The sequence below is a fragment of the Nilaparvata lugens genome, chromosome 6, assembly GCF_014356525.2.
Source record: "Nilaparvata lugens isolate BPH chromosome 6, ASM1435652v1, whole genome shotgun sequence".
Taxonomy (NCBI): Eukaryota; Metazoa; Arthropoda; class Insecta; order Hemiptera; family Delphacidae; genus Nilaparvata; species Nilaparvata lugens.
The window spans coordinates 21827109-21841292 of NC_052509.1; the positions used below are offsets into that span (position 1 = coordinate 21827109).

At 34.6% G+C, this 14184-nt stretch overlaps 2 protein-coding genes across 26 annotated transcripts in view; one reads left to right on the forward strand and one right to left on the reverse strand.

Annotated features, from left to right (window-relative positions):
- The window catches only part of LOC111048197 (protein abnormal spindle), a 274644-nt gene that overhangs the window by 173723 nt on the left and 86737 nt on the right, over positions 1-14184 (reverse strand). The window lies entirely within an intron of this gene.
- LOC111049933 (H(+)/Cl(-) exchange transporter 5) overlaps positions 6210-14184 on the forward strand; it is a 68500-nt gene continuing 60525 nt past the window's right edge. For 3 of the 22 annotated variants that reach the window (XM_039430418.1, XM_039430411.1, XM_039430402.1), the window contains exon 1: positions 6292-6438. Coding sequence is in view for 4 of the 22 variants with exons in the window: in XM_039430400.1 (XP_039286334.1) it covers positions 6574-6643 (70 nt within the window). In the remaining 18 variants the exon portion in view is untranslated. Of the gene's footprint in view, positions 6644-9702; positions 9839-13274; positions 13887-14184 lie in introns of those variants that run through there. The other 19 variants (XM_039430408.1, XM_039430405.1, XM_039430400.1 and 16 more) reach the window with 15 other exon arrangements.

Sequence of the window (14184 nt, forward strand, 5' to 3'; positions counted from 1 at the left end):
AGAACTTAGTGCACCGGCGAAGATAGCTTCAAGCTTGAGTGTTGAAGATAAAGCATGTATTTAATTGGGCCAGAGCATACCGCTCCACCATGTGCACCAGCTCCACCATTTAAATACATACATTATTTTCAACACTATCAAACTTGAAGCTATCTTATATATTGAACGATGACCCATTTCTTCATTACTAACTTACATATCGTGGGACAGCAAACATTTTTACATCCTCTTCTATAGGTACCACAAGTCAAGGTGGCCCCCGGTTAGTTTATAGTGTTGCTCCACTAATGTTTTTACCCAAATGCTGCCTCAAGCTCCAGGCTCTAAGTCTCAAGTCTGGGATCCCAGAATTTTGCGTGGCACGCAGTAGCTATTTGCCAGTAGTTGCCATTCCACCTCCTTCATTCCACCATCTTCTAGTGATAAGACGTGTTGTTGACAGGGGCGTATCCAGAAAAAAATCATGGGGGGATCATAACATTGACGTAGGAAAAACCTTAACTTTTGGGAGTCACCGGGGGGCGTGGGGGTATTGAAAATGTTATAATATACCTTCAAATTAGTGCGATTTCCACTGAAAAATAACATTTAATTTAAGGTGTTTTGTTCAAGTTGGCTAATTATTATTATTCGATTTCCCTTTGAAAATGTTATAGGCCTATGATTTTTTTATTGAATAACAAATCGAATGGAATGGAATTTTAATAGTAATTCAATTATTTAAAAAAATAATAATGAGTAGTACCCTGAATAGGCCTACTCATTTTAGATAGCAAACTATAATTTCGGCTCAAATTCTTATACAAACTTCAACACCATAGTATTAGGCTTAGTTTCAACTAAGATTCATTCACTATTTTTTCAATTTTTTTTATATTTTTTCAAATTTCACAATACATCCCCATATCCCCCTGGATACGACACTGGTTATTATAAAATGCAACAGTAACTACGGAATCCAATGTTGCATCGAATCCAAAATGAATCCAAGAGCATTGTTGATACACCAACCCAAACAGCCAAATCAACCATTAGCCGTTTTCACACCGATATCTTGCCGACACAACAGGACAGGGCAGAATTTACACTGATGGACAGTATTATTATTAGAGGAAGGTTCATAACTGCGCAAGATTTACTATTCACAGAATAGTTCCTCATAAAACAAATATTCCCTAAACTTGGTTTCATTATCCATCGGATACCTGGAAATCAAAATTGTAAGAAACACTTCTTCCTCTCTGTCAATGAAAAGTTCAAAGGGTTTTCATTTACAAAATTCATTAGTAGATTTTCTTCATTATCCTCTTCGTCCAGCATCAAAGCTACAGCAACGAGTCTGACATCTATGTTGTCTATGACTGAAAATACAATTGCGCGCTATGAGGTTGGTGCCAGAGAAAACACCCGCTTATTTAACAAGAACGTGTGGTTTCCGCATATCACTGATGACGGGCCACGCAATAACGCTGCGTGGTTCAGAGAAACCTAAGCTTAATCTGAAATTTGCTGACACGCCAGATGGCGGCTTCACCCCCAAAACCCTCACAATTTTGGACTTTTTCAAGTTTTCCATTTAATCATCATCCGCAAACATCATCAGAGAAGAACCATTGTCGTCGAGGTCATTTACAAGGAACAGTGTAGGCCCCAGCACCGATCCCTGAGGAACACCAAAAGCCACCGGAAGGGTCCGGGCGTTTGCACCACAGAGGGAGACAAGCTGAGTCCTTCCAGAAAGGTATGAGCCCAAGATGGAAAGGGCCAAGTCCCTTAGACCGTAGAAACTGAGTTTTCTAAGTAGAATGTGATGGTCCACACAGTCGAAAGCTCGGCTCAGATCACACAGAGCCAGAGCAAGAGACTCACCATTCTCGAAGGCAGCATCAATCCACTCAGCCACATGGTCGACTGCACCCACTGTTGATCTCCCAACTCGGAAACCAAACTGCATGTTGGAGAACAGGCCATTCTACTCGAAAAAAGCCTCCAGCTGAGGCTTTATCACTGCCTCAATTACCTTGCCAAAGACAGGAGTTATGGAGATTGGCCTGAAACTACGAAGATTCTCACGATCACCCTTCATGAAGACTGGGACAGTTCTTGATGTTTTCAAGAAATCAGGAAAATTTCCAGACCTCAAGCATTCATTGACAGATGCAGAGAGAGGAACTGCAATGGCATCAACAACCTCTCGAAGCATGCTCACAGACATGCCAAACACATCTGGACTTTTTGAGGGTTTGAAAGAGCGTATGATCTTCCTCAAGGCAGCTGGTGTGGTGGGGCGAAAGAAGGAGAGAGATGATCCTGTCCCGGCTGGATTCTTCCTTCCAACAGATCAATTGGATCAATGGCAGCATCAGGGAGGGAATCCACTATATCCTGAACCGAACCCACAAAGAATCCATTAAAATCATCCGGGCTTGCAAAGTCGGTCTTTTTCCGTGGCATGGATCTGTTTGTATTTATCACATCCCATGCAGCTTTGCAATGGTTAGGTACATCCTCAATCTGTCGCTCAGTTGCCAACCTCTTAGCCAGCTCGATCCTCCTCTTGTAGAATTGTTTAAAGTTTCTATATCTAGCAGAGCTGTCAGCATCACCATCCTCAAATCAGTTCTTGAGGGCGAGCATGAGTCCCTTAAGTCTGGTCAGACCATCAGTATACCACTCCCTGTGTGGACATCCAGATGTCTAGGTCTCCTCCTTAGTGCCTGGGGGCTGTGAGGCCTGACAATCTCAGGAAAAAAGAAATCGAATATGTCACGAAAATATTGAAAAAAGCTGCAAACAACTCAGTACCACCTGAGGAGAGGAAAATATCATTCCAGGATGTACTGGACAAGACACCTCTGAAATTTTCAAGGGCCGATTCATGCACAGGTGTCATGTTCTTCATTTTCTACAGACAATGAATAAAGTAAGCCTTGTTTGTTTCTCACGCTCTGGGCATTCCAGTGACCCACAATTAGTTTTTTATTCTTTTGAGTATTATCATTTATAAGCCTGAGTAGTGGTTGAGGCTTGATTTCCCTAAAAAAACTCGGGAATTAACGATTTGTCTAAATAACCTAAAAGATTATGTTTAATTATGTAAGAGGTTGAGTTTATACTATTTATTCTTCCAAATGACAATACGATGATATTATTATAAATATTTTGATTATTGAAAGAATGAAAAGTTTTTGATCAGCTGTTTTAGCACACTTGAAATTTGGCCAATCTGAATGTCAACTGTCAACGGAAGTTTAGGTTAGAAGTTCATCCTACTCTGAAAATAGAATTATTTGAATAGTTTATAATATATATCTTATCTGTATTTTATTCATCCAAATAAAATGATAGTATCTTATTGCAAAAACTTTATTCAATTCTAGAAGCATAAACTGATTCCATTTCATAAACTATTTTGTAATCACGTTCACATCAAATCAGAATCAGCTGACTTCAAGGTTATTTTACAGCCCTAGGGCCGTAAAATTTTTACCGGCCTGGTCGGAAAACAATCACTTTCGGCCTCCATATGACACATGTAAACCAGCTCATTACATCCAAGTGGGGCGAAAAAACATTTTTGCCTGTGGTGCAAACACTATTTTTGCCACACAAAAAAATAAACAATATATATATATGAGAATAATTGTCTATTATAAGCACTTCCGAAAGCAAAAGTGGAAGGTCATAGCTCTAGCAAATCTGAGGTAATCTGAATATCAAGAAATTGTCCAAGTATTTTTATTTTTTATTCTGATTTGTCTAAATAACCTAAAAGATTATGTTTAATTATGTAAGAGGTTGAGTTTATACTTTTTATTCTTCCAAATGACAATACGATGATATTATTATAAATATTTTGATTATTGAATGATAAACACAAAGAATGAAAAGTTTTTGATCAGCTGTTTTAGCACACTTGAAATTTGGCCAATCTGAATGTCAACTGTCAATGGAAGTTTAGGTTAGAAGTTCATCCTACTCTGAAAATAGAATTATTTGAATAGTTTATAATATATATCTTATCTGTATTTTATTCATCCAAATAAAATGAAAGTATATTATTACAGAATATTTTATTGAATTCTAAAAGCATAAAATGATTCCGTTTATCCACCATGTTCCATGATGAACGCTGTACTAGGAGGTTTGAGGTTAGATTCTATTATACTCTGAAAATTGAATTTGAATAGTTTATAATATCTCATTATTTGTATTTCATTCATCCAAATAAAATGATAGTATCTTATTGCAAAAACTTTATTCAATTCTAGAAGCATAAACTGATTCCATTTCATAAACTATTTTGTAATCACGTTCACATCAAATCAGAATCAGCTGACTTCAAGGTTATTTTACAGCCCTAGGGCCGTAAAATTTTTACCGGCCTGGTCGGAAAACAATCACTTTCGGCCTCCATATGACACATGTAAACCAGCTCATTACATCCAAGTGGGGCGAAAAAACATTTTTGCCCGTGGTGCAAACACTATTTTTGCCACACAAAAAAATAAACAATATATATATGAGAATAGTTGTTTACTAAGTACTTCCAAAAGCAGAAGTGGAAGGTGATAGCTCTAGCAAATCTGAGGTAATCTGAATATCAGGAAATTGTCCAAGTATTTTTATTTTTTATTCTGATTTGTCTAAATAACCTAAAAAATGATGTTCAATTATGTGGGAGGTTGAGTTTATACATTTTTATTCTTTCAAATGAAAATAAGATGATATTATTATAAATGTTTTAATTATTGAATAATGAAAAGTTTCTTGAACAGCTGTTTTTTGAACACCTTTCTTGGTTCCATGTTAGCGGCTGGAAAGCTTACCTGTTCTGACGTCAGACGGGAGTCGTCTGCAAACAATGTCTTTCAGTTCTATGTAAGGACTGGAAAACAGCTGCTTTCTGTGCAGTGTGGAGAAAAATAATTAACCGAGCGAATTGAGGTCTTAAGCTGCATACACATACTCGTGCTTCCAACCCGCACCGAGCACGCTCCTCCCTCGTACCGCCCACGTACCACCATTGCACAGCAATCGCTCCGCCTCCGCTCTCTACTCGCACCGATCATGAACGTTACGGAAGATGGTAGATCTTCTCGCGTTCCCCGGTCGAACCATTGTTGCTTGCCAGTCAATCATCAATCGCTCTGCTGGAGTGATGTTCGATCTTGGAGCGGAACGAAAGTCTGTACGCACCTTAAAGGTGCGTACAGACTGTCGCTCTGCTCCGCAACCGAACGTCACTCCAGCAGAGCGATTGATGATTGACCGGCGAGCAACAGTGGTTCAACCGGGGAATGCAAGAAGATCCAACATCTTTCGTAACGTTCATGATGGGTGCGTGGGCGGTGCGACTGTGGTTCGATGGTGGTACGAGGGCGGAACGAGGGAGGAGCGTGCTTGGTGTGGGTTGGAAGCACGAATAATTATGTATACACAGCTTAAGATTCAAGTCGACGGTTTGGCATTTCTCTTAATGTTTATATTTATGTTGCGCATTTATGGCGAAACGCGGTAATTGATTTTCATGAAATTTGACAGGTATGTTTCTTTATTAATTGCGCGTCGACGTATATACAAGGTTTTTGGAAATTTTTCATTTCAAGGATAATATGAAAGGAAAAAGGAGCCTCCTTCATATGCCAATATTAGAATAAAAATCTGGTGTGGCGCACTCACACAACTTTCCTTGCCGTTATGAAAATTGATCATCTGACGCTAGTGTGCACGCGCATCTGAAGTCTACTATTCCAAGATCTGAGCCAGCTGGTGATAGGACAATAACGCTGGAGACACACGAGGTCTGCTATCTCTTCATAGTGAATGATTCAATAGAATCAACAGTTGCCAACCGTTTGCAATTGAATAATCACATTTTCTCGAATTCCGAGCTTATTTTAAATTTTAGGTTAAAATGTTACAGAACATTAATTGTAGAGATTTTCATGCTCAATTTCTTCCATCTAAGGTCTTTGCTTGTGGATGAGAATACTGCGTGAGGTCTACTGTTCACAGAGCTACTACTTTATTATATAGATTGTCTTCTCAATTTTATCAAATGTTAATCAAATCAAATCATGTTTGATGTTATCAAATCACGCAATCTTAAAAATCTTTTGATTTTTAAATTTTGTAAATATCCCTGAATATCGAAAAACGTAATCTGAAATCCTATTCATGAGCTTGAAACAGATGCCGACAGACAGCGCACACAGCGCACAGTTTTTGGCACAGGTAAAAAGATCAATCTATAATATTTTGTGGAGCATCTATGCTCTTGCTATTATCAGGTGAGCTTGATATGGAAGGCATTTCCTTTCCTTCAAGTTTTCTGTTTTCGTTTTGCGAATGGTGATGGTGGTGTTTTAGGAAATCCGCACCCTTGTGCCAGTTATATAACATTTTTGCGTGCTTAATAAACCTTCAAACAAAATGGTGAGTTCAAAACTTTATCAGTGGCATGCTTCAACTAAGGAAATTACGTGGTGCTGAACATCTTTCAATTTGGTGATTGGTTTTTTGTTGCTCATAATGAGTTGTGTAGGATAATCTTATTTATCAACTTTGCTGATGTTAAAGGATTTAGCATTAGCACTGGAACAAAAGTGGCATTTTCGAAAACTTCACCAGATACATGACGGTTAGTACATTTTTGTGTTTGGGTAAAGTATATTAGAAACATTTAACAAAAAACAATATTGTAAACATTACTGCTCATTTACTCACTATTCGACAACTCTACGCTACACTTTCTTTAATCTTGTTATTCTTTGCATAAAAATTTCTTCTTGATTTTGTATGTCTTATATTTCACCCACTCTAAACTGTAGATTTTAAATATTATTGTTCTCTCATTTTTAGGTTGTAGGTTAGGTCGTTATTGATTGATCCTGCAAACATATTGTTGACTTGTTTGACACCTATCTTCCAATCCTTGACTTAATTTTGTGTACCGTAAATTTAATTATGAATCACAATCTCAAATAAATACACTTTTTGTTTATAAAATTTATAACATTCTAAACGGTAGGCTAGCGTATTCTTAAAATTCAAATCTAACAATTATCAAGTTGTTGGAGCTAACATGAATAAACTATAGGTACTTTTAACAATTTTATTAAAAACAAATTACTCCAATTCAGTAAGCTAGCTTATTTATGCACTTTAGTAGTAAAATAACATTATAGCCTAGTATAAAACGGGTGATTCCAATTAGGCCTACAGGCGTATACACATAAACCCCTGTTTTTTTTTTTTGTTTTTTTTAATTTTTAGTATTATTATGCAATCGTGTTATCGACAAGAATAGGTACTGCTTTTTTCTTACAGTTTGGTTAGGACAATAATGTCCTATTAAATTTGAATACCGTATCACTGTAGTTGAATGTAATTTTTGTTAATCCCATCTTTATTTCTGTAGCAACTTGTATAAAAAGATTAAGTGATTTACAAATAGTCAAGTTTCTAGTAGCCGGTATACTGTTGTAGCCTTTAGCTCACATTCTTTTGCTGATTTAAATTCTAGTACCGTAATCAAATATTACGTGTTTACGTGTCAGAAACTTGACCTATTGTCTTTTTTTCCAAATAACTATCACCAAAATAAATTATACCATTTGTAAAGATAATACAGTCAATGATAAAAGTATAATCGTTAATTTCAATTAAGCGGAAAATTGTTGAACTAGTTGACAGGCTACTTTTTATAATTTAAACGTTAATTCAGCATATTGATGTGAAATGTTTGATTAAATTTCTCTCGGAGTAGTTCTGGGATTATTTGCTCCTAACTCGAATGAGTAAGTTTGTCCTAAGGTTTACTAATAAAATGTAGGCTTATGATTTATTGCATGCCCTATCAAATTCACAGATTTAATAATTTGACAATGTATTTCAAGTTCATCAATAGAATAATATTCAACTGAAAAATGATACATAGAAACTAGTAGGCTAAGCTTAATTAATATGTTTGCATTATCATATAGTTATTCTATTTAATTTTTCCATCGTTGATTAATATGGGCATTTTCAAAGCCTTTTTCATTTTGTTTAATGAAAGGATAGCTCGTGACTTAGCACTTTTTTCATAGAATATATATATATATAATATATATATATATATATATATATATATATATATATATATATATATATATATATATATATATATGCCACCACAACGCGGGTTGTCAATTTTTTCTTCGCATTTTGTCATTTATTTTGAGTTGAAATTACAAAAAAATACAAAAATTTCTATACAACAATTATTTTTTAGGCTAATGCATAACACAAATTTTCAGCATTTAAATGAATAAATTATTTTTACTTTCCTTGCCCTAGGTAAGGAAAGTATTTCTTTCCGAAAAAAATTGAGGTACCCGGTACCCATTTTAAGATCCCCTGAGTCCAAAAAAGTGGGTTTTCTCCGAAAAGTTAAATCTCCGAATTAACAGAATGGCTTAAAATTTGAAACTTAAGGTCCTCACAATATGGTCCAATAAGGTCCGACACGAACAATTTCGATCAAATGCAATTCAAGATGGCGGCTAAAATGGCGAAAATGTTTTCAAAAAAAGGGTTTTTCTCGAAAACGGCTCCAACGATTTTGATCAAATTCATAACTTAAATAGCCAATGATAAGCTCTATCAACTGCCACAAATCCCATATCTGTAAAAATTTCAGGAGCTCCGCCCCATCTATGCAAAGTTTGATTTCAGATTACAAATTATCAGGTCTCAGATATAATTTAAACAAAAAAATTCAAGTGGGAATTATTGAGCATGAAAATCTCTACCAAAAATAGCCAATGATAAGCTCTATCAACTGCCACAAGTCCTATATCTGTAAAAATTTCAGGAGCTCCGCCCCATCTATGCAAAGTTTGATTTTAGATTTCCAATTATCAGGCTTCAGATACAATTTAAACAGAAAATTTCGAGTGGAAAAGATTTAGCATGAGAATCTCTACAATTAATGTTCAATAACATTTCCACCTAGAATTGAAAATAAGCTCAAAATTCGAGAAAATGTGATTATCTAATTTCAAACTGTTGGCAACTGTAGATTCTATTAAATCATTCACTATGAAGAGATAGCAGACCTCGTATGTCTCCAGCTTTATTGTCCTGTCACCAGCTGGCTCAGATCTTGGTTTATAAGTAGACTTGTGATGCGCGTGCACACTAGCGTCAGGTGATCAATTTTCAAAACGGCAAGGAAAGTTGTGTGAGTGCGCCACACTAGATTTTTACTCTAATATTGGTGTATGAAGGAGGCTCCTATTTCCTTTTATATTATCCTTGAAATGCAAAATTTCCAAACCCTTGTATATACGTCGACGCGCAATTAAAAAAGGAACATACCTGTCAAATTTCATGAAAATCTATTACTGCGTTTCGCCGTAAATGCGCAACATATAAACATTTAAACATTAAGAGAAACGCCAAACCGTCGACTTGAAGACCTCACTTCGCTCGGTCAATAATACAGTTTATTCATCAGCCCATAAAGAAAATTTTGTTATTCCAGCGATTCTCGATGTAACTTACTGTAGTATTCAAAGTTGACCTTCTTTCATGTAAAAATGCAACTTGAGTAAAACTACTATTCATCGTTATTATTTAGGAAATGGCATTACAATAGTAACTGCTTTCCAAGCAATTTTATATTTTTCGTCATAAAATTTGAATAATCAATTCAGATGTTGCCTATAACTCAGTAGGCCTACTACTTCAAATGATACGGTTGTTCTGTGATTTATCCATCCTATAAAACTGTGGTTGTAGTATTAGAAGCCTCACAAGAGTAGGGCTGGATTAATTCACTAATCTTGATGTGAGTATCTGCTATTACAATTTATATTTTAACATTCAATTTTATAGAGAACCTTTTAAGCGTCGAGAAACGTTTAAATTCAATATGGATTCCTTAGATAACTTATGTACGATTTAAAAACGTTTTTGAAACACAATAGGCCTATATTTTAGAAATCAAGTTAAAGTAAGTGTTGTTTTTATTCCATTTTTCAAAACAATATGATTCCATTTCAAAGAAAGAAGAGTTTTTTGAAAAAAGTTAAGTTGAGTTAGTCGTTTTCAATATTTCATTTATTATGACATGAGTTAGGTATGCTTGATCTCAATTATTGATTGCTATATTAATTATCATTATTATTCTAATTGAGTATTATTTAATTACCTCTTTGCATATTTACAAAATTCATTCCAATCCTGAACATTGATTTAAAACTCATTTAAGGAAATTTCGTCACATTTATCTTTTCTTGAACATTGATTTAAAACTCATTAAATCTCATTTAAGGAAATTTCGTCACATTTATTTTTTCTATTACGAATCACCTGTTGGATCTCTGTCAAAAATCGCGGTTTCTTTCCAAAGTGCAAAATCACGTTTGTAAAGTTTAACAATATTACCTGTATTATTTAAGGTGATCTGAGGTCAACTATGAATTTTATATTTCAAAAAATAGGATACTCAAGTCGCAAGTCTCTTGGCGACTCGACATGCTGGTTGCCGAGTGACGTTAAGCTGCGTTTCCACCGGAGTTAATAACACAAGTTTTCAACATTTTTGTTATTAACTGATGTTAATTACAAAAGTCACTAACATCATATTAAGCTGCGTTCACACCGGAGTTAATAACACGCGTTATTAACAAAAGTTATCAACTTGACTAAATCGACAAAAATTTCTCTTATAAAAAGTAATAGTTTTTAACAGAAATTCCTTGTTATTGACAAGATTTCTATTATCCATCGAGAGTCGGTAAAGATCAAAGGAAATGTGTTATGTTAATAACAAAAACCTCTTTTATCGCATCAACTTTTGTTAATAACATGTTCCTATCTTCCCCGCAACCCCCTCGCCCAGTATCCCTAACCTACAATATAGTTGTTCCCTAATAACTACAGCTGCTGACGAAACACGTGACAATGTTATTAACTTTTGTTGATAACAAAACTAGCAGCCAAAAGAAAATGTTATTATCATAAGTTAAGAACTTTTGTTATCAACTCTGGTGTAAACGCCCTATAATTTGTTTACATTACATTAGATGAAGATCTATTGAAAGATCATCATTATGTTAATGATCAAACCTGTTTCAATTTTAGCGTTTTTTCTATATTTTTTACCTTTTTTTATTTTCTCGTAGATTTAAATTGTTAAAATTTGGTACTCATATCCGTCATATATTTTTTTGGGTTAAGAATAAGTTTTTCCAGGGTTTTCTGAAAAAACTGAACCTGAAAGTATAAACTCGATACACAGGTGGTGCAGCTTAAGTAATGATAGTGTTAAATTGGAAGGTTTCTTTTCTCCAGTTTTTCATTGAGATTTCAATGCATTTCTCAAGTAATTCATACTTGAGATTTTCCTAGTATATATTAATGATCTGACAAGTGCTGCACCTGATTATGTATGCAGATGACACAACTGCTCTTGCAAAAAGCCCCGATCACTCTTGCAAGTAAATTGAAAATTGCACTGTCAGCAATGTCAAAGTGGTTTAAAGCAAACTGTCTATCGTTAAACTATAATAAAAGCCATGTTATTCAATTTAGCTCTGCTCGTAATATAACAGCAGTGATCGGAGTACACATCTTCCAATAATTAAAGACAGTGTTAAAGTGTCCTCTTCAACAAAATTCCTGGGACTTATAATAGATCAGAGTTTCACTTGGAAGGAGCATATTCAGGTCCTTGCAAAAAAACTAAATCAAGCTTATTTTGTAATTCTCACCCTCTCTCACTCACTAGACAAAGCACCCTATTGGCCGTCTACTTCGCATATGTCTACTCATATCTGATCTATGGAACCATTTTCTGGGGAAATTCTGTTGATAGCGGTAAAATTTTTATAATCCAGAAAAAAATAGCAAGAGTCATTTGTGGATTGAGATCGAGAGATTCTTGAAAAGCATTCTTCAAAAACCTAAACATTCTAAGGCTGCCATCTATTTTTATCTATCAATTGTTGGTTTTTGTTAAACGGAATTTAGATAAATTTCAATTCTGCACAGATAATCACGGGTATAATACACGTAATAGTAGTCTCATTGCTTTTCCAGTACATAGGTACACAGCTCTAGAAAAAACTCCATTCTACTCTGGAATACGTTATTTTAATAAATTACCTGCATCCATTAGAAATCTAGATTCAATAAACAAATTCAAACTAACAGTCAGAAAAATGCTAGCAGAGAAAGCCCTATTACTCTGCTGCCGAATTTCAATTTGTAAAAGGGGGCTGTAGAGTGTAACTTAACTTTTTGTGACTTTCATTTCCATGTGAATTTGATGAGATACATCATAGAGTGTATTTATTTATTTTACTTTCAAGAAGTTAGAACTAAGTCTTTTAAATATAATTTTGAAGTTAGGCTGTTCGCTACACTTTTTATCATTCAAATTGGATAATCTTTTTCAATATAATTGTTAAGATCATTATAAGAGTGAGAAAAAGCGGCAACTGAAATTTTTAAGTGGTCTAATAAGCGAGTTATGGGTTGTTAAGTGTTAACTTTCCAGATTTCGTTTTCTTTCCAGATCATAAACGGTTTCGTTTATATTACTAGAACTTCTCTTAAAATTAAAAAAATGTATCTTTCCAAACTAAAATTATTTATTACTTATTTACTTATTATTACTACTTATTACTTTATTTCCCATATCGTTCATAACTATATAAAAAAGTAACATTTTTTGTAAATTCGATAACTTGTTTATTTTGGCATTAATCGCAAAAAAACGCATATTAAAACAAAGCCATTGATATACTGAATGTATAAAAAAAATCCAATGGAAAATTCGAAACCGTTTATGATATGTAAAGAAAACGGAATCTGGAAAGTTAGCACTTGTAACAACCCATAACTTGCTTTTTAGACCACTTAAAAATTTCAGTTGCCGTTTTTCTCACTCTTGTAATGATCTTAACAATTATATTGAAAAAGATTATCCAATTTAAATAAAAATGAAAAGGTGTACCGAACAGCCTTGAAAGTGAATATCATTATAGTGCAGTTGCATGGCATTTGGCATTGCTGCAATGTAGTGGGCTACCAAGTTGGCATAGCGCGGTGCAATGTGTCGCAAAGTAAGTAGGCTAGTCCCTTCTTCCTTGTCCCCATCTCTTACTTCACTACTTTTGCTCCATTTCCATTCTCCTAATCTGTCTCACACTCCAGTTAGTCACGTGTCAACTATCAACCATGGCACGTACAGGATTGTTGATTGTTGGAATCATTGTTAGAGATTGAAATTCTCTACTCATACTGAGTTCCCTTAGAAATATTTTTTGCTCAGTCACACGTCCTAGCGAATTAATAGTTCTGTAGTACACATAGTTTTGTAGTCAGTTTTCCTAGTACGGTTGTGGAAATGATAGAATAGTGTTATAATTTTTCTTTCAATGAATAATCTGCTTTGCTATACAGTAATAAGTAGTGAATACTCTACTCTGCTCACTCTTACGTCTAATAAATTCTTGATTCATAATGAGTTTGATTTGCTCAGTTCTGATTCTATTTTCCTGTACAGTAGGCAATAGACACATTTTCCATCGTAGATAGCTCTGTAGTTGGTTTTCATAAACACTAGACAAGGGTTTTCTCAGTAGTTTAAGAGTGCGATTATGTGCCATCAGTACTCAGAATTGTGATTTTATGATAATTAGCATACAGTTGAATAAGTGTTGAAGAATATTTCATAATAATTGATAAAGGGTAGGCCTCAAATATTTTTTTGATTGAAATTTAGTAAAACTTGTAAATAGTTGGGAGAAAGAAAAATACATTTCAGTGAAAATGCTGGTAGTGTTATTGTGTAACATACGGTTATGGGTTTACTGGCGACAGAAAGGGTAAGCATCAAATTGAAATAGAATGTCATATAATAATTTTTTTTTTGATAAGTTCAATGAACCAACCATACTCTAGGCCTGGTTCTTGGTTGTGCTAGTATTTTGGTAGACATCTAAAAGAAATTTTGACGTAACCTGTATTTAATGAATATTAAATTCTATACATTTCCTTACTTATTAACGCTACGCTTAATAAATAACTCATAAGCTGAATCTTACAGTAGAATAGGCTGTATGCCAAAAGATAACATATTTTAGATAAAGATACAAAATTTTCTGTTCAAAAGTCACTGCTTCC